Source organism: Micropterus salmoides, unplaced genomic scaffold (genome assembly GCF_014851395.1).
Source record: "Micropterus salmoides isolate LMB-PRFRI ecotype aquatic unplaced genomic scaffold, ASM1485139v1 Ms_hic_scaffold_23, whole genome shotgun sequence".
Lineage (NCBI taxonomy): Eukaryota > Metazoa > Chordata > Actinopteri > Centrarchiformes > Centrarchidae > Micropterus > Micropterus salmoides.
In genome coordinates, this window is record NW_024041484.1 from 19,633,475 (window position 1) to 19,654,625 (window position 21,151).

Sequence of the window (21,151 nt, forward strand, 5' to 3'; positions counted from 1 at the left end):
TGGCCAATATGGCGCTGCCATGTTGAGTTTTTGCAACCAGGAAGTACCCGTAAGTGACAATATTTAGACGAGACGGTGGAGGTAACTGCCGTTTGTGGCGCAAGTTAGCTTGCTTAGCTAAGTGCATCTGTAATTCAGTTTAACTGTCACAGGGCTGACAATTTTGTCTAGTGAACAACAGTCTTAAAACTAAATGTACTCACCAGAGTGAACAACCAACTCCTAATAAGCTTTTTTATAACGGCGCAGGTTAAATTTACACTGTCCGGTGGGTACGAGTCACTCAGTGATTGAAAGGTCGCCATGGTAACGACTTGTCAATCATAGATAATCCCGCTCTGAAGCATACTCTGCTTTATGGTCTATTTTAAAATATAAGGAATGGTAATTTACTAAATGAACATGAAACTAGCGACTGAAACCATAAACTCATTGGGAAAGTGTTTACTAAGGTAATAAATCAGGTGAGAACTTCTTTTTGCAACCAGAAGAGTTGCCCCTGCTGGCCGTTCAATAGAATGCAGCTTTATGGGACTTCCGCATTGGAGTCATGTGTCAGACCAGAGACCGGAAGCTTCCCACTTGGGTGTTGCGCAGCGCTGACTTAACAGTGATACATGCTGGACTTAAAATAAGGCATAGTGGTTGGAAATCGTGTCCGACTTTTGCCGGTGCTGCAAAATGTCACCATGTCATATGACATTAAAACCTCGTGGGAGCAAGGCAGCTACAGGCGGCGAGTCCGGTGGCTGCAGTTGCTTTTCTCCGGCTGCACAAAGTTGGAACCGCACGTTTTGCCTGGTTTCGCAGCATTTTTCTTTGCAAATGCCGCAAGATCAGTCATTGTTGTCTGCTGGTAGAATTTGTCCAACTTCACAGCACCGTTTTTATTCCCCACCCCTGCAGTCGCCTGCAGATCACGTTAGACTATTAAGTCAGCAAGAGTCGGTCGTAGTCATAAAACTCAAAAAGAAGCAGCAACAGCTTTTTGGCGCCCCCATCAGTCACAGTATGGCAAGTGCTAATGAAACACCAGAGCCGGAAGGTCCGACTGCATCCTTTTTAATCAATTACTTGGGAACAATTCGGTTCATGCGGAAGCCGCTTCGAACCGTGACTCCTAAACTATCATACCTCTGGTATGAAAATACAATTCCGGAAGTGGTTCACAAAGATGGTTTTCCCCACTGGGAGGCAAGCAAAAGCCAGCCATATCTAGCAGGATGCAAACCTGATTTGAACACTGAAGTGGAAAAGTTAGCTAGTGCATCATTATTTGTTCCACTGAGGGGTAGTTCAGAACGGATCGTGTGAATTATGGGATTTCATCATGTCAAAAATTCTACTTGAAACCACACATCTAATTGAAAAATCCTCAAGACTAGACATTTCTTGTTTTCATAATACCCTCTTTTAAAAGCAGTGGATCCCATTCTGGGGTTTGGGATCCCTAAAGGGGTTGCAAGTTTAATCTGCAGGGTCATTATTAACAGGATCTGAAAGACAAAAATCTTTTCAGACTTTTGCTTTTTATTGCAAATTACTTTTTAAATTGTTGGTGTTTCTTGCCTTTTAAAAAGTATTCTATCAGAACAAGAAGAAAAATTATCTTGGGTTGTGCTCGCCACAACTGGTAGACTTATACAACCAATTATCGGGGTAGAAGTAGAGACTGCTTTTCAGTAATAACATTCCAAAATGTTGTGAACTACTGCTTTAAAGTAACCAGTAGCTTTACAGCAAACATTTTGAAGGGGTTGAGGCCTCTTTTTTTTCAGGAGATATGACTGTATTTTATCCTTACAGGCTCGACAGAGAGAAAAGATGAACGAGGAGCACAACAAGCGACTCTCGGACACGGTGGACAGACTCCTCACGGAGTCCAATGAGCGTCTTCAGCTCCACCTGAAGGAGAGGATGGCAGCTCTAGAAGAGAAGGTTAAAGATGGCTGCCACGATAATGGAAACCATCAATATCAGTTTTGTCCAGTGAAAATCAGGAGGAGATAGATTTTATCACATGACTTTTTTTTCTTCGCTTTGCAGAATCTGTTAATCCAAGACTCAGATGGTTACAGAAAACAGTACGAGGAGTCAATCCATGAAAAAGTAGGTGGCAGAGATCAAGAAATAATGATTACGTCTTTTTTTACTCCCTTACATTTATCATGAGGTTGACTTAATGAGGTTTTTTAATAAAGCAATAATGAGGTTGGTTAGTGGCATTAGTTGAATTTTTTTATAAACCTCTGCAGCTGAATATTCATAAGCTTCCCGCATGGGGGAGGATAATAAAATGAATTTTAAAGCAGGATGTAAAAATAAAATTAAAAAACTATGGTACCAGTTAGTATCAGCAATATATAGATAAACAGCCCCACTGGCTCTTATCCATGTCACTCCACATGATGCACCAAGATGACTGCTGTGTGATATACTAGGGTAATCATAAACAAATCCTATAATGACATCTTCAATCAAATTGTTTCGTCCAGACACAGCTGGCAGAGGAGATTGACAAACTGAGATCAGAGCTCGATCAATTCAGACTGAGGGCAGGCTCCCTCACAGAACCCACCCTGTCACGGTAAGTTGGCTGGATGTTTGTGTGCGTGTAGGTATATTTACAACCCTGCGCAGCTGATGCGACTCTGGCACACGGCGTGATAGTAATCAAGTGCGCTGCGAGTCACAGACAGTTTGTGGCTTAGTGGTGATGTAGCTGGTAGACTTTTGCAATACAAAAATGTAAAAACTGAGGTGCAAACTTGCTCTGTTTGGGACTGTGGGCTGCACTTTATGGGAGGTGCTGAAATTATTATTTGTGTGGGTTTGTGGTGAGATTTCTGCCTGATCAGAAGTGTTTTCACTTAGTTTTCGATTTTACACCTCCTTGTCTCATCCATACAGTCCCAAATGGTCCAAAGGCCTACTCATAAAATGCACCAAATCTCACTCCTAACTAAATTGCAATGTTGCCAGCTTTTCAGGGTGATGTAATACTATATCAAGATACATCATTAGTCTCAGTGTAGAACTAGTTACTCCTAGTATTATGTGTAAGATGATAAGGACAAATGTTCCGATTGTTTGAGATAGTAACGTCATCTCATGTACATTAGCCGTGGGTTGCTGGATTGTAAAATTCCCCAAAACCATCTCGAATAGAAATGAGCTGCTAACGTAGCATTAAACTGTGATAACATCCAGGATCAAATGAGTGGGTGCTTCATGGCCTGAAGTAACTCTACAATGGCATACTACTGGTAAGCTGGACATGCTAACGTTTACAGCTTGCATTAGAGCAGAGCAGCTAAACGTTAATTTTAATTCAGTTTAATCCACTCTTTACACTTTTGCTTGTTGGTTAGGCTTAGGTTTAGAAAACGTGTAGAAAAAAGACACCACACTTCAAACTCTTAAATAAGAAATCTACAATTTGACAGGGTTGTCATTACAGTTCCTAAGCCATAATTGGTCAGTCATTTCCAGGGGAAAGGTTTAGTGAACTGTCACTTGTTTTAGGTGGATTAGCACTTGCTGTCCCTATTTACCACCACCGGACAATAAGCAATACATTACTCATGAATTATATTATAGATATACTCTCAGTTCTGTTATTTCTGAAACGTTTTGCTTTGCACTATTCTTAGAAACACTGGTATCACTCAACTCTCGTTTTCTGGCTACCCTTTTATGCTGCATAAAGTTCTAATATTACAGTGCTGGTGTTTTGACAGTAGCAGCCTTAATCTCCTCCATAGTCAAACAATTTGCAGCCATAAACACATGCATAATGAGTTCTCTTCCTTAAAAAGTACACTTTACACCACATCACTATTAGGTACGCTTGGTTTGCTGTCTGCATAACTGTGATCATAACCATACAGTTTTGTTGTTGCTTCACGGCTCCCTGTGTAGGATTTATGCTGTAAAGGTGTTAAACTGTTTCGGATAATGTTCATCTTTAAGAAAATGTTTTTGTGTAGGCACACTCACTAAGTAACTTAAGTCGTCGTTTCTCAGGTCTCATCTAGACACATCAGCTGAGCTCCGATTCTCGTTAGGATCTCTGGCTGAAACCCAGTCAGACCACTACCGCTCAGCCAAGGTCATCCGACGGCCAAGGAGAGGTCGAGTGGGTCTGCGTGAAACCAAGGTGAAGGGTTTTTTTTGTCTGTCTTCGATCTATCTGTGCCTTTTTATCCCAAAATGCTGTTGTTTCTGTTTCTTTTCCTTCTAATAGTACTTCACTTCAAGATGCATGAGCTGCTCAGATGGTCGATCACTCCTTGTTTTCTGTTTTATCAACCATAGTTGAATTTGATATTTGAAGCCAGTTGGAAGCTAGAAATTAGCATGCAGACAAGAAATCTTCCTGAGAACCCCGAGGCTGTGATTCAGTGTTGAGCGCTAAAAGTCTCCATTGTGGAAATGTAATTAACTTTTGGTAAGGATGGTAAAATCAGATTAATATCTTGCCTTGTTGTTCTTGTTTATATTAAGTGAATACGCAGGGAGAGAGAGAGCCTCTGTTTATGTAAATCTAGATGCGACTGCAAATTCAGTGCACTCATACTTTGGTGTGGCAGTCTCATTTTTGCAATTGTGGTGACCCAATTGGGACACTTGTGGCACATTCCTTTCCACAATCGTCATTTTTTTTTAATGGGCCAAGCAGGGAATGCTAGCCCCCCCCAGGATATAAGCATTTTAAATATTAGTTTACTGGACAGCAAATATGTGGTAAAAGGTGTCCCTCTTAGATTAGATTAAATTTGAAGTTTAAAGGAGACAACTATCATCATGTCACATGCTTGTTATGTCCAGACCTAATAGGGCAATATAAGTTATTTTATAAGGTAATAATGTTTGTTGTCAGGCTGAAACTAAAGCAAGTGGTAGTACAAGTTCCATCATTTTAGTCTGTTGCCTATATTTTTGTTTAATGAAGTGATTAAGAAGGCATTCAGTTAAATGTGTGTGTATATATAGAAGATGACCCCATACCTACTCATATTATGAGAAAAGTAATAGTTTATGGCATTTTGCAGACAAGGGCTTCTCTTCATAAGAATTCTGGTTACATGACAGAAATGTTACTGAAGAAAATCTTTTCAGTTTTCTGAGGATGCCTCAGAAGGATGTAGAACTTATAGTATATGGTCTGCTATTTATAGTCTATCTTTGTGCGCAGGCTAAGTCGCTGGGGGAGCATGAATGGCGCTCGCAGCAGCTAGGGGTCCTGGGAGGCCACCACTTTGAGAGCGACACAGAGATGTCAGACATTGATGACGACGACAGGGAAACTCTGTTTAGCTCCATGGACCTACTCTCACCCAGCGGCCACTCGGATGCACAAACTCTGGCCATGATGCTGCAGGAGCAGCTAGATGCAATCAACAAGGAAATTCGGTACCTGACACACACTGCAGTATTAATTTAATATAAAAGGCCAGATTTCCAGACATATTGATTTGCTTCCTTTACTTATTACATTCCTTATCCATTTTACTTGAAATCCAGTTAGCAGTCGATATGTTTTTAAGATCATGTACCAGAAAGCTGAACCTTTTGGGAATCCTTTTTGCAGATTACCTAAAATGCTTCTGACTTTGGGGGGCTATCCTGTTGCTGGATAAAGCCCTGTTTTCAATGGATAACTCTGTCTCCAGTGCTTTGGCCTATTTCTCTCCAGATTCTTGGCTTCTTAAATGACATTCCTCCCAAAATCTATAATTTTAGTATTAAGTAACACACCCATGGAGAACACTGGTCGGCTTGTATTCATTTCAGTAACTACAGAAGCAGAAAAACAAGAACATTTTCAAACCATACCTGCAGCATAATCCACCAAATCCTGTCTACCCTTATTTTCAGTATGTTCTAGACACTCATATTTCCACCATATATGCTAAAATATGACTTATACACTGCTATTGGGGGGAAATTGATAATCTTGCAGAGTGGTGAAAAGAGAATAACCTACTTGCTGAACGTCAGCAAAACCAAGGAGCCTGACCGTTGATTTCAGGAAAAAGGAGACAAAGACACACACTCCTGTCTACATAGGTGGAGTTTCATGTTCCTGGAAATCAGCATCACAGAGAACCTGACATGGTCATTTCACATCTCCACTCTGGTGAAGCTCAAGCTTGAGGAAGCTTGAAAAGATCAAATTCCCATGCAAAGTTCTTGTCAGCTTTTACAGAGGAGCAATAGAAAGCATCCTGACTGAAAACATCACAAACTGCCATAGGATGTGCACGGCCCAGGACCAGAGGGCTCTGCAGCAGGTGATAAAAACTGCTCAGAAGATCATTGGTACTCATCTCCCGACCATCAGTTATATCAGTGGGTTGAGGTGCCAACGCATGGCCCAAAGGTTACTAAAGGACAGTACCCACTCAGCCACAGCCTGTTCACCCTGCTGCCTTCTGGAAGAGAGATAGGGTGCTTCTCAAGTCTCTTAATTGCATCCATGTTTCCCTCACTTGCGTCTTTTCCTTGCCTTGAAACCAAGCCAGGAGACAAGGAATGAGGAAAAATGTTTTTAGAGACATGAGACACCCTTTCCTCCGAAGTGTCACGTAAAGCGATGTCCATTTCTGATGACGGCGGCAGCTGATCACAGCTGTCAGTCGGCTCTAACAGCTGTCGAGACTTTTGATGGAGTTTGTGTTTACATACATGTGCTCTGTGTTGGTACTAAGAAAGTCTCAGTTCTCAGTGCAGTGCAGCATGATTCTCTCTGTAGCTGTTACCTGTTTAACAAACACCTGCACATGAAAAATGATAGTTTAGGCCTACTGTATGTCCTGCTCAGAGGCACAGGATCACCGATCAGGCACCGATCGATTACTGCATTCCATCATATCCATCCAACAATTGTTTTTTTTAGCTCAGCAGCACTTTCATTCTTCGTTTCATCAGCTGATTTTACCGCGGAGCCGCAGGCTGCTTTCATCAGATACTTTGCTCGCTTCGTTAGATACTTTGGTGCAGTTTAGTGACTTTTCCGACTCCTTGCGTGTACTATGTTTTATTGTCGTCTATTTGGACTAAACACAGGAATGACCAGACTGAATAGAAATGACGATAAATGATGTAAAACGTGTTTCTTGCAGACAGACTCTCCAACTCTCTCTGACTTTAATTGTCTCTCTAATAAAAGTTGATGGAAGAAATGATAAAAAGATCTTTCTAATAAATGAAGAAAGCTTTTGTTGTTCAGACCTACACACAGATTTTAACAAGACAGTGAATCTGAACTATGAAATATCGTCCAATCAATATAACAGCTACCCAATAAGGGGGCGTGTCGGTCAGTAAAAAACTTCCGCAAAGGATGCACTGGTATATCCTCGCTCATAGCTCCTCAGAGATCGATCCTCAGAGCGCAAATAAGAGCTTTGCGACGACCTGCAAGATGGCGGAGCGGAATAAGCGAGGATCAAGGAACTGACAAATAAGAGACTTGAGAAGCACCCATAGAAGTTTCAGCTGCCAGAGCAGCTTTTTCCCCCAAACTATCAGACTTTTTTAAACTCAAATTCATCCTCAGCACTGCTCCCCTCAATATAGTTTATTTCTGTTTACCATTTTTATAATTGCTTGTAAAATAAATGTAAATTGAATAAAAATGTATATTGGCTGCTACGTAGCAGAAGGGAGTTACAAACTCAATTTCACTATACATCATGTTGTATTGTGACAAATAAATCGACCTTGTACCCAAGCTCTTTCTAAGGTACCAGTTGTCTTTTTAGCATGTCTGTAGATCACTCTTCTTGTCTATGAACCAAACACTTTTGTTGTATACGTTCAGTGTTTCAGGAAATATGATCTGCCTTGCTTGTTAATGCTGTAATTATTTTGTGCTGTAATTATCTTGTGCTGTTAAGTATTCATAACCCCAGGCGCAACTTGACTTCTTGATTTCAATGGCTCTCTATGTGCCTTTTGCTAATTTACATTCCCATCAATAGTCACAGTGCCACATTTCTTCCAGGAAGAATTCATTCACATCTGATAGCAGATGGTGATCAAGGAACTGAGCTCTCAGTTAATTACAAAGCTACCTTGGGTGTGTTAAATCTAATGACCTGACTTTTAGCCTTTTTATCTTCTCACTATGGCCTTTAATTAGTTTGGCTTATACTGTAGGTATTTAATTGAATTGTTAGGCAAATCTCAAAAAATCCATCTCCTAAGACCACCATAGATGAGGCTGACATCCGTAACAGTCATACTGAGATAATTTTTGCCTGGAAATAACAAAAAATGAGTACATTTTTTTTAAGTCAAATGTGAAATTCTTGTAATTGGATGTAGGCTCGAAGTAAGCTCTATACTGCAAAATCTTCATGACCATATGAGATGACATACCTACTGCTGACCTCATATGCTGCTTTCTCCTCTTCCAAGGCTGATCCAGGAGGAGAAGGAGTCAACGGAGCTGCGTGCGGAGGAAATAGAAAACCGGGTAGCCAGTGTCAGCCTGGAGGGTCTCAACCTGGCTCGAATGCACCACCACGGAGCCTCCATCACTGCCTCAGCCACCGCCTCCTCCTTGGCCTCCTCCTCCCCACCCAGCGGACACTCCACCCCCAAACTTGATCCTCGAAGCCCCGCCCGCGATATGGAGCGCATGGGGGTCATGACACTGGTGAGTTTCTTGATTACATGTAGTCCTCCTCTGCTCTAATGATACTACCAACCCACCGCAAATAAATATTGATCCCTGGAAGTTTTAGTTCAGTAAGCTGCATCGAGGGGAACAACCCTCTCTTTAATTGCTATCGTCCCAAACAAGTAATGCAATCAAGTAGTCATTTTTAAAATATACAAGCAATAGGCCTTTTGTGTACATAAAGAAAGTCTTTGAGTTCAGCTCATGATGAATGGGGGCAAAAACAAAAGTGTTGCGTTTTATTTATGCGTGTGTGTGTGTATGTATGTATATATATATATATATATGTATGTATGTATGTATGTATGTATGTATATATGTATATATATATATATATATATATATATATATATATATATATATATATATATATATATATATATACACACACACTGCTCAAAAAAATAAAGGGAACACTAAAATAACACATCCTAGATCTGAATGAATGAAATAATCTTTCTTCACATAGTTGAATGTGCTGACAACAAAATCACCCAAAAATTATCAATGGAAATCAAATATATCAACCCATGGAGGTCTGGATTTGGAGTCACACTGAAAATCAAAGTGGAAAACTACACTACAGGCCGATCCAACTTTGATGTAATGTCCTTAAAACAAGTCAAAATGAGGCTCAGTAGTGTGTGTGGCCTCCACGTGCCTGTATGACCTCCCTACAACGCCTGGGCATGATCCTGATGAGGTGGCGGATGGTCTCCTGAGGGATCTCCTCCCAGACCTGGACTAAAGCATCCGCCAACTCCTGGACAGTCTGTGGTGCAACGTGGCGTTGGTGGATGGAGCAAGACATGATGTCCCAGATGTGCTCAGTTGGATTCAGGTCTGGGGAACAGGCGGGCCAGTCCATAGCATCAATGCCTTCCTCTTGCAGGAACTGCTGACACACTCCAGCCACATGAGGTCTAGCATTGTCTTGCATTAGGAGGAACCCAGGGCCAACCGCACCAGCATATGGTCTCACAAGGGGTCTGAGGATCTCATCTCGGTACCTAATGGCAGTCAGGCTACCTCTGGCGAGCACATGGAGGGCTGTGCGGCCCCCCAAAGACGTGCCGCTCCACACCATTACTGACCCACCGCCAAACCGGTCATGCTGGAGGATGTTGCAGGCAGCAGAAAGTTCTCCACATCTGTGAAGAGCACAGGGCGCCAGTGGTGAATTTGCCAATCTTGGTGTTCTCTGGCAAATGCCAAACGTCCTGCACGGTGTTGGGCTGTAAGCACAACCCCCACCTGTGGACGTCGGGCCCTCATACCACCCTCATGGAGTCTGTTTCTGACCGTTTGAGCAGACACGTGCACATTTGTGGCCTGCTGGAGGTCATTTTGCAGGGCTCTGGCAGTGCTCCTCCTGCTCCTCCTTGCACAAAGGCGGAGGTAGCGGTCCTGCTGCTGGGTTGTTGCCTCCATGTCTCCTGATGTACTGGCCTGTCTCCTGGTAGCGCCTCCATGCTCTGGACACTACGCTGACAGACAGCAAACCTTCTTGCCACAGCTCGCATAATTTCCACCTGTTGTCTATTCCATTTGCACAGCAGCATGTGAAATTGATTGTCAATCAGTGTTGCTTCCTAAGTGGACAGTTTGATTTCACAGGAGTGTGATTGACTTGGAGTTACATTGTGTTGTTTAAGTGTTCCCTTTATTTTTTTTTAGCAGTGTATATATAGTCGCACGCCTCTGGAACAACTAGGGGTTAAGTGTCTTGCTCAGGGATGTCAGGGTGGAGAGTTGAACCCAGGTGTCTCACACCAAAGTCATGCATCTTATCCACTGTGGCATCACCACCCCTTTTAGAGGTTAGAGTGTGGTTGTACTGTGTAATTTAGGGATTTAAATGCATTTTAGAGATTGTATCACCTTGTAGAGACAGGTATTACATCTAAAATATTTCTCAGTACCATATGTCCATAGCAGCTCATGCATTGTTGAGTTGATGGTGGTTTCAATCAGGGGTAAACATAAACTTTGGATAAAGAAATTATGAAGCAAAATAAATCAAGGTTGGGCAGCTGTTCTGCCAAGGTCTTTCACAGTATCACTGCATGTTTAGCTGTATAGCTAGAGAAGACATGAATATTTGAAGACTTGCTGCATTTAAATAGCGTGCAAAGAAAGTCGTGACTGTCTTGCTCTGTCAGCTGTCATCTTGAATTCCAGGTGTCAAAGGGATCCCTTACAGTTTTTCCCAGAATAGACAATAATATGTTTTGCAGCTTGGTTCTTCGCGAACTCTCTCCACATTGACCTGAGGCTGAAAAAAAATACCTCCTTAACATATTCAATATGCCTCCATAATCCATCAGGACAAGAGATGGGTGAAATGTGTAAATGCGTCCTTTATCCAGAGGATTTTTAAAGGAATAAGGCTTTGATTTTATTGATCGGTGAAATGACATGTTTACAAATCTCTTTGTCCCTCTGTATCGATCTGTGAATTGATGCGCTGGTATTGGGCAAAGGCTAATGAGCATCTAATGGTGTATGATATTTATATGAATGAGCCAATAGTCTTTCATTTACGTGGATATTGATGATTTTCTATTTCTTTTTTTCCAACAGCCTAGTGATCTGAGGAAACACAGGAGAAAGGTACACGGGGCATGGCTTGTATTAACAGATTTTGAATGTGATATTAATAAGCCACAAGTTCCCCTGAATTCAGTTTTATAATACATGTGCTGTAATGACACCCTGGTTAAATAGATATTTTACTAGTATCCATGGGTCACATCTAATGTCCAATTTTTTGCCCTCGACCCTCAGATAGCAGCGGTGGATGAGGATGGCCGTGAGGACAAGGCCACAATCAAGTGTGAGACATCCCCCCCTCCAACGCCACGCACTGTCCGAATGACACACACACTGCCAGCCTCCTCGCACAATGACGCACGGGGGTAGGTGTCAGCTGTACAAACATTTCATATAGACAGAAGTAATCTCGATGTGGGAGGGATTTGGAGTAGGGGAGTGTTTTTGTTTGATTGCCTTTGTATCTTGGATGCAAATTATATTCTTTCTTGTAAAAATGTTAGCTTGATACTACTGCTTTACAGATAGTGTAGACATCTAAGCTCTGCCTGTTTTTCTGCTTTGGATGAAAATGAGATAGTTACTGCCCACTTAGAAGCTTCCAGTTTAGCTCCCAATTTTTCCATGTATAATTTTTTTTGCACTCACAGAGATAATGTGGGTGCTTTTTCAATCTTGAAGCACAGGCAGCAGCAACAGTATTAGATGAGTCCTCAGTAACTGGCATGAATAAATAAGCTTAAAGTGAAGTTGAGGAAAGCAGCAAATTCTTCAAGCACAGACAAAGAAAGGGAAGCGAGATAACAGTTCTTGGAAAAGTATGAAATATACAGTAAGGTGTGTTTAGGTGAGCCCACTAAAACAGTCTATTTTCACAATCTATCTATCATGAAATTAAAATGTACCTAAATATTTTAAAGAGGTGGTATTATGCTTTTTGGCCTTTTCCCTCTCCTTTATTGAGTTATGTATCTTTTTTGTGCATGTAACAGGTTTGCAAAGTGAAAAAGCCCAAAGTCCAGCCCAAAGGGAGTTCCCATCTCCCACAGAAAACTCTGCTCTGAACCGCTTGAAAACAGCTCGTTTGTAGTCCAGCCCTTCACTTCCTTTACTTGTGACATCACAATGAAAACGTGTCATAAAGCTTGCCAAGCGGCTAGAGGGGGTCAGACACGCCCTCAAACCAAGCTAGTCTGAGCGGAGGCCCTTTGGCTCGACTCGCCTTTGTTTGGGTTTCCATTGTAGAAATGTTGTACCTGTACCTGCTTCCAGGCACTTTTTTTCGTATCACCTCCGTCTAAAATGTAACGTGAAAACACGACCGATTGCTGATTGGTCAGAGAGAATCGTCACTATTCACTGCATCATCATTGCGTGCACTAGACAGAGGACAGAAAGTTTTATATTTTACAGTTGTCGTATGGAATTTCATCACTAAATCCACTTCTGAGAAGTTTTGAGGTGAGAAATCAGCACAGACACAGACCGCTGCAGCAACAACGGCAAAGGAAAACACAGCTGGAAGGTTTTCATACGGCTTGTCTGTCTTTACATTCTGAGGAATGCTGAAACGTTTTAACTTAAAAAAGAGAAAGCTGTGTGGATCGCTAGTGTGTGTGTGTCGCATTGAACATTATGTTGCGGCAGTTGTGTGTGGCGTTGCTATGATGACAAGCTGCGTACCATCTCTGGGTACTATCTGCAATGGAAAACGGAGCAGGGCCGAGTAGAGTCCAGTCTATCGATTTGCGCTATGGTAGCATTTTTCGGCAAGGCAGCATAGATCGTCAGAACACCGACAACAGTTCAACGTTTAGTCCTGATGGTAAGATGTGGAACAATGATGTTGTGTGGTCGTGGCCTGGTAATAACTTAAACCATCTGCTAGGTTATGGTCACAGTCTGAAGCAGCTTTCATTTGGATCCTTTCATTTGAGTCCTTACCTGGGAACTGCGCATGTGCAACTCCCAAGAAAGATTTTGTACAAGTAAGATGCATCACTCTGTAGCTCAAGAGCGGAGCGTACAACACATAGGCTGAAAAGAGGAGCTGCAGCAATGTGCAGTATGAGGAAAAATATGGTGTTTTTTGAAAATTAAACCATGTAAACCTGTTCTGGTACAACCCCTAATTAAGATTTTGAACCTGAAAATGAGCATAACACCACCTCTTTAACAACTCTTTTGCTCATGCTTTCTGTGTGTGTTGTGTCCTCAGGATTGTGGCCTCTCTAGAGGCTGAGGCCAGCGCACTGAGTAGTGTAGCCAGCAGCCAAGACTCCCTCCACAAGCAGCCAAAGAAGAAGGGCATTAAATCCTCCATCGGACGGCTTTTTGGCAAAAAGGAGAAAGGCAGACTGGCACATCTGGCACACAGACACGTCATGGTAGATCCACAAGGTGTGTTTTGATACGGATTACAAAATGCTGATATTTGTAGTTTCAAAAGCCCAAAAATGGTGTAGATTCTCCTGTTAATACAGGACACTGAAACTCAGGATGATAATACTGCTACTAATACAAGTAGTAATAACATATAAGACCATGTTTATGCATACTTAGATGGAAACTTGACACTCCTACATTCAAAAACACTAATAAAATATGAGAATCAGAGAAACTAAGTATCATATGTAAGCATGTGCAACTCACCTTACCACAATTTAAATCCTAACAACAAATAAACATCAATATATTATGTTAATCTGTGGAAAATATAGAACTCGTGAAAACATTTGAGTGTTTACTCATTTCATATCAAGTATTAATTTTAGATTTCATTCTCTGATTTCCTGCGTTCCTCCTCCCCTCTCAGCGACAATGATGGATCCAGACATGGCGGGCCAGGATATGGGGATGGGCAAGCTGGGAACTCAGGCTGAGAAGGACCGCAGATTGAAAAAGAAGTAAGCTTTGTCCAAAAAACCTTTCTAGTCACCGAAAAAGACATTTCACCCTGACATCCAAATGGTCCCTTAGTAGGGTCTTCTTATGCGCAGCCAACAGTGTCCATTTAATATATGTGCTTGTGCAAGTGGCCAAAAGTTCATGGTCATATTTAGGAGAAGCATTGTGTTCGGAAGTCATCTGGCTGTATGTTTTTAGACCGTTCACGGCTACATTAGACAGTCCAATCTGACCTTTGACATACAGATATAGACAATAACCCACACCTCCTGTGTTTACCTTTAGCTCTGTGCCTCTATGATAGCACAGCTGTAAAGCATGTAATACCATAGCCCACATTGAGAACAGGATCGATAAAAAGTAGAATCTGGAGCAGTATCCAGGAGCAGAGATCAGCCTTGCTGTATTCAGACGCAGAGCCAAAGTCAGACTATTGATCCAGGCTGAAAAGAAGATGGGCAAATTGTGATTTGTGACATTGGGCTTTGTAAATAAAATTGACTTCAAAAGCCAATTCATCTCACAAAGCTACTTTGTCAATTTGGAAGCTATAGATGGCTTTCACAACACACCACACATAAATTACACTCACAGATCAGGTGTGTTCTGCCCCACAGGAAAAGGGGAAACCCCCTTCCAAATCTTTCAGCAGGAGTGTTGCCGAATGTATGTGTGTGCGTGTGTGCGTGCATTTGCCATGCCCAGTGCCAAATGATGAATGTCATTTGCTTGAAGTGCACATTGAGTAGTCATGACAAATAACTTTGCCTCCCATGTAGTTGGTCAATAGAGAGTATCGTTTGTTGTATGTTGACAAATGTGTTGTTTTTCTTCCACTGCACTGACTTCTTCATAGCAGTGTCCGGGATTAAGGCCACACCACCACCTTGCATCTTGGTGCCTCCTCCACACTGCATGCCATTGAGCTGCCTGCACTATTTCCATTTCAGCATCTTGATCGATCAATACCGTTGTGGTCTCATTGTTGGTGTATGTTTTGTTTTTTCCTTTTTTTTTCTCTCCAAGAGGTAACGACAAGTACCTGAATGTAACTGAGCATTTGAATGTAAGGCCATGGAGGGGGTCTTGCTGTGTTTCAGTGCATTTCTCATTTCCTCTGCTGCACGAGATGTGGTCAGGACTGCATTGTAGAAGATTACTTTTTTTTTTTTTTTGACTGGTCTACAGATGCTCCTGTAAACGAATGTCCTCCATTGTGAGATGTGTGTGTGTGAGGGTGCGTGTTTTGTTTAGAGCCGTATCGTTAATTGCCTATTAATTCATTAACATTTTGTGTACTTTTGTCTCCCCGTCGCTCTCTTCTTTGATCTCTGACTCTCTCCTCTCCTACACTTCCTCTCCCTCTCATCATCCTCTGACTCTAACAAAGCGGGTAAGTTGTTAGGATGTATAACTGACCTCCTGGATATGAACATTGTCTCAGCCTTATTGCCCTGTCTGCCATCTCTCCTGTCTGTGTGCCATCGTCTTCTCCTGAAAGACCAGTGCCAAAGCTGACATCTCTTATCTATCTATTTATCTCTCTATCCTTCATGGCTGTTAATGATGCCATTGTGGTCTTTCTTTTTTCCATTTACCATCTGAAGACGTTTCTTCCCCCCTTTTTACAGTTCAATGGCAGCTGCATCCATGGCTGGACAGAGAATGTGCCGCCGCTAAAACTGGGGCCCAATTCTTATACCCGGAATGTCTTCCTCTCCTTATATGTGTCTCTATCTATTTGTGTGAAATAACCAGCTGCAATATCTGGTTATGGGAATGTCAAATGTTCTTTTTGTTTGTATGATTTGTCATAACTGTTTCCTTACTTCCCTTTCCCCAGCTATGTTCAGTGGATGTATTTCTCCATGCATTAGACCTGACCTGAACATAAAACATGAGCTATCTCCCCATGTGCTGGATAGATAAGACAGCGAATGTACCTGATTGTGTTTGGCTGAACACATTTCCTCTGTCCCTGTAGGCTTTTGTATGCCATGTATACTGTGTTTAAGTGCCCTTTCACTGTACTGAGGCCTTCAACGCTGAGAGTGCAACATGTATCATGTTTATTACTATAAGTCCACTCTTTCCATTTGTCAAGTTCTTTGACAATATACTCAGGGAATGCCTTGTTGATCCAAGTTTGTTATGAAATATGTTCACTAAATTGAATAAGAACTGCATTGCTTTTGGATGTCAGTACGAGTGTGTATCTTGGTCCCCTGTTTTTTACGGCATTTTTAGGCTGTTTATAAGTTCTCCAAGTCTCGCCGAGTGTGGGAGGATTCAGCACAATACAAATAGCTCTGTGCACAACAGGCCAAGAGCATGTATTCGCTGCTCATTGTCGATAAGCTGCAATTTACATGATGCTGAGTACATCGGCACCAACTCCCAGTGCAGCTCTCAATGTGAGGCAAAACAAAATACCACTCGGCCCTCTTAGGTTACACTTCAAAACCTGCAACAACAAAAAAAACAACAAACCATGGATCACAGCCCAGAAAATGTGAAGAAATGTTACTTGTAAAAATACAATGCTGCATGATTCAAAAACTGCATCTGTGAGAAAACCATCTCTCTCAGCAGAATACATTCTGAGTGGCTGAACTGGGATGAGTTGGGCAATTGTGCTTAGATTAGCAATGTAGTGTCAAGCTTCACTGAGCAGGTAGTGTAGCACAATGCTTTCTAATTGTATCTGTATGAGTGTGTTGTTTGCACTCAGAGCACATACAGTACCTCCACCAAATATGTATAATCCTCTAAATGTGTACATATTTGTTGTGTTGAAATGGAGAGTCTGCTGTTGAGGAACACAGTATTATGACTATGTGCAAAGATTAATTGTGCCAAATTTCAAGTGAGTCAGATTGACTATTGAGTTGTAAGTAAAATATGTTAAATAGTTAAGCTATCCTACTAAAAACATTAAAAACATCCAGGGTAAATACATTTGGGCAACAGGGGTGGACATTCTACTAGCAGTAAATACAAGATTAGAAATACTGTAGGTGTGTGACAGGGACTAATGTTAACGTCAGGATTATGGATTTGGAAATGAATGTAGTAAGTGAATGCCCCCGTAAATTCAACAATACAACGCCTGTGTGTGTGTTTGAGTGCGTGTCTCTGCAGGTGTAGCTACAATTGTGCACTTGTCAGCTCTACTCTCTGACAGCACAGAGATGAATGCTAAAACACTGCCCTTTTCAACACTCAGGCTGAACTGGGAGATAAAAATGTATGATCCTCATGTACTATACTGTGTGTGTGTGTGTGTGTGTGTGTGTGTGTGTGTATATATATATATATAATATATATATATATATATATATATATATATATATATACCCACACTGAGATAACACTGTTACTGCAGGGGTTTGTGAAAAGCAGTGTGCAGGAGTGAGATGTGTGTTAGTTTAAAAGGGTGTGGTGCTGTATCAGAGTGAGAAAGTGTGTGTGTGTTATGATGTTCACACAAGGTCTCCTCTGTCCCGATCTCAGACACGAGCTATTGGAGGAGGCCAGGAGAAAGGGTTTACCTTTCGCCCAATGGGACGGTCCCACTGTTGTAGCCTGGCTGGAGGTAAGTAGTTACAGGTGTTCCTAACAGTTGATTTAATATATAATAATTGCTATTTGATATTGTTGCTTTGCTTAGATTGATAATTTTTAATTTTATTAAGCTATGACCTCCAATTCCAATTATCAGTTTAAACAAAAGAATTGATTCTAAACCAAAATATTGCTTTAACAATTTAGGATGAATCATTGCAGTGAATCACTTACCCAATTCCTTTGACTGATATTTTGGAATAAACAGTAGAGAAGGCCAAATTATAGAGGCACTGCTGCCTCCTAATGTTCAGCGGATGACCTACAGCCACCAGCCAATACATGGTGGCACCAATTTTAGACAACAATGTTCCAGAGTCAAATGGGATTATTAGGGCTGATACTTGTGATAATACCTGAGCTGCTGATAAGACAGCATTTCGGCCAACATTTAAAAATGCAATTACTGGTAAAGTATTTATTCACATTTTGATGGAATGATAGAAGTAAATATAGAATTAAATATGCCAAATCATGTCTCAGGATATTCGAAATGGACAACCAGATTTTTAGTAAAAAGCCAAGAACAAGCTGGTATATTGGTCCAGCTCTACTTTCAGTCTGGCCAAACTCAATATCCTGTGCTCCTTTGTTTCCTCTTCTCTCTGTGTGGTGAAGCTGTGGTTGGGAATGCCTGCCTGGTACGTGGCGGCATGCCGCGCCAACGTGAAGAGTGGAGCCATCATGTCGGCCCTATCTGACACCGAGATCCAGCGGGAGATTGGTATCAGTAACCCTCTGCACCGGCTCAAACTTCGCCTGGCCATCCAGGAAATGGTCTCTCTCACCAGCCCCTCTGCCCCGCCCACCTCCAGAACCGTGAGTTGTACTGAAAATTGGGAACGTGGATGCAGAATTTTGGTTGTAAAAACATTTGTTGGAGACAGAGCTCATCAGGAGGAAGGAGTAATCTCACAATTTGGGTAGAAATAAAAAAGAACTAGGACTGAATATTTTTGTATTTAAGTACACTTGCTAATTAGATGAGAACATATACCACTATAATCTGTGTCTGTTCAGCCTAACACAGAGACTAGACAGCTAGCCTGGCTATGTCAGAAAGTAACAAAATCTGCAACTCAAAAACTCACTAACTGCAAGTGTAAAAATTAAAATTTTTGGATTTTACAGGTGGGTAGTAACATGTTTATTAGTAAGTGTTCAGACGTTCTGGTAAGCAGATTTTTCATTCGGACAGGGCCAGACCAGCTGTTCTCCCTCTGCATCCAATCTTTATACTAAGCTAAGCCAAAATAAATGACATAATTTCTACTTCCAGAGCAGCTCTAATAAATGTTTTTATGATTAAACGTCCTCTCTGCTTACATCCACAACGCCTCCAGACATGGGAGGTGTCACGTGTGTTGGCGGGTGACAACAAACCGACTAGCAAACTCAGCCGTTACGATCCCAGCGTGCACATTTGTCAGCAATATCGTTATGTGGCTCATCAATTTTACATCATACAGTCTGTGATAAGTGAATATTACAGTGGGAGTCTGTGATGGCCCAGTTTGTAAAACACTGCTCCAGTGTGTCCTATAATTTAACTCTCCAGTTCCATTCTACACCACAGTTACCTCCATGGCTCCCTGTTGTCATGGTAATTGCATGCGGCCTCTAAGGACTCTGCTGTTCCTTAATGATAGCGACTGTTCACACTACAGAGCAAGGACTAATATGCTTTACACTGAGGGTACACATACACAAACAGTGCAGACCATATATCATACAGACATGAGAAGTTGTGTACTGCTATATAAACCCAGCTGAGAATATTCATTCAAGTTGGTTTTTAATTCTCTACACAATGCTATCAATGCATGCAGTAGTCATATCGTGTGAGCCTTTCTTCTCTGTCTTCACCCATTGTAAAATAACACTAGAGCACAGTTTTATGCCCCTGTTTCCCCCGTTACCTCACCCTCTCATCTACCACTTCGCTCCACACCTCATGAAACTTTCATTACAGAGCATGCAACTCCACGGGCCCGATCACTAACTCGCCCAACTGTGACGGGCCCTCCGCCTCTTGTCGCACTTAAAACCCCCTACACACTTTACAGAGGGGATTAATTGACCTTGTAATGTGTATGTCGAGCAGAAAAGAATTGGTCATTTCACTTCCGCTGTTAGAATTGGATCCCCTTCAAAATGCTGTGGAGTCCCTTGCCTTTTAACAGAGATTAAGTCAACTGCTGTCTGTACTTTATGGGATTTTTCCACAGTCGGGGGAGGGTGTCACACAGAGCCATGTCATGAACGGCGGCGATTCATGGCATTTCCACTGCACAGCAAAGTAAAGCAGTTTACCTTGATGATGTGTTAGAGGTGTGCTGGTCACAAACCACATTGAGCCTGTCCCCCTGCAGTCCCTTTCAGTTTACTGTGGCTGTTTATGTTTGTACTATTACTCCCTGCAATATTTAAAACTTATCAGCTGACCAAGTACTGCTCTAATAGGGCTGAAAGTAATCAGTAAACTGATATCTGATATCTGAAAATACAAACAGGAACACAGGACACAGGGAAGGGGAAGAGATAGTCACGAGTTGGACCAGAGCAGTGTGGTGCAGCTATCCCCTGCTGTGAGGCAGTAGTGGAAACATGTGTCATCACTGCTTGGCCCGATGCAGCTAAAGCATGCCAACCTGGGACCATGGAAAAACCCTATTAGACTGTTCTGGATCACGACAGCTTGACGTGCTGCTGTGACTGCAGAACAATCACTGCGGCTATAACAACACGCCGATGCATCAAAACGAACACCATATCTGGTGGAATAAAGGGTCGGTTCACGCAAATCACAAAAAAAACAATGTTGGTTACCTGTAGTGTTTTGTAGCCATGCAGATAGTTTTGGAGTCATCTGTACTTTGATTTCTGCATCCACCCAGTTTTCATTGGAACTACTTTCAGCTGAGTTAACAGTCCCAATGAAAACTACTGACAGCATGTTCTGTGGGTTATCCAGAGTAACATGGACCCTGTTTATAGAAAGACATGTTATTTGCTCATCTTTTAATAGATATCATCTTTTTCTTTATATTATTCCATTCACCTCCACTGTATTAGAGTCGTGGCAGGATTCTCGGAGATGGATCTAGATCTTAAAACAATTAATTAGTTGATCAGCGGAAATAGTAAGCAATATTTTTAATCAATGTATGGTTAAAGTCAAGTTTTTCACTATCTGACATTTTGTAGACAAAACGATTATTTGATTACATTTCTGTAATTTGACCTTTTACTAGTAGAATATAGATGCAGAGGGTTGGGTAATGTGGCGTGCATGTGGCTGTTGCTGTTAATGGTACTAATTTATGTGGGCTTCCTTGTCGTGCATGGTAACTGTGTTATTTGTGTTGTGTACCG

The 21,151-nt window shown here is 41.7% G+C and overlaps 1 protein-coding gene across 7 annotated transcripts in view; it reads left to right on the top strand.

The window, feature by feature from the left end:
- ppfia2 (PTPRF interacting protein alpha 2) overlaps positions 1-21,151 on the top strand; it is a 52,333-nt gene that overhangs the window by 21,954 nt on the left and 9,228 nt on the right. For all 7 annotated transcript variants that reach the window (XM_038738537.1, XM_038738538.1, XM_038738539.1 and 4 more), the window contains 12 exons: positions 1,807-1,938; positions 2,047-2,109; positions 2,496-2,587; positions 4,027-4,159; positions 5,198-5,415; positions 8,428-8,668; positions 11,276-11,305; positions 11,480-11,610; positions 13,464-13,645; positions 14,061-14,151; positions 17,666-17,747; positions 18,395-18,595. In XM_038738537.1, coding sequence (XP_038594465.1) covers positions 1,807-1,938; positions 2,047-2,109; positions 2,496-2,587; positions 4,027-4,159; positions 5,198-5,415; positions 8,428-8,668; positions 11,276-11,305; positions 11,480-11,610; positions 13,464-13,645; positions 14,061-14,151; positions 17,666-17,747; positions 18,395-18,595 — 1,596 coding nt within the window. The remainder of the gene's footprint in view (positions 1-1,806; positions 1,939-2,046; positions 2,110-2,495; positions 2,588-4,026; positions 4,160-5,197; positions 5,416-8,427; positions 8,669-11,275; positions 11,306-11,479; positions 11,611-13,463; positions 13,646-14,060; positions 14,152-17,665; positions 17,748-18,394; positions 18,596-21,151) is intronic.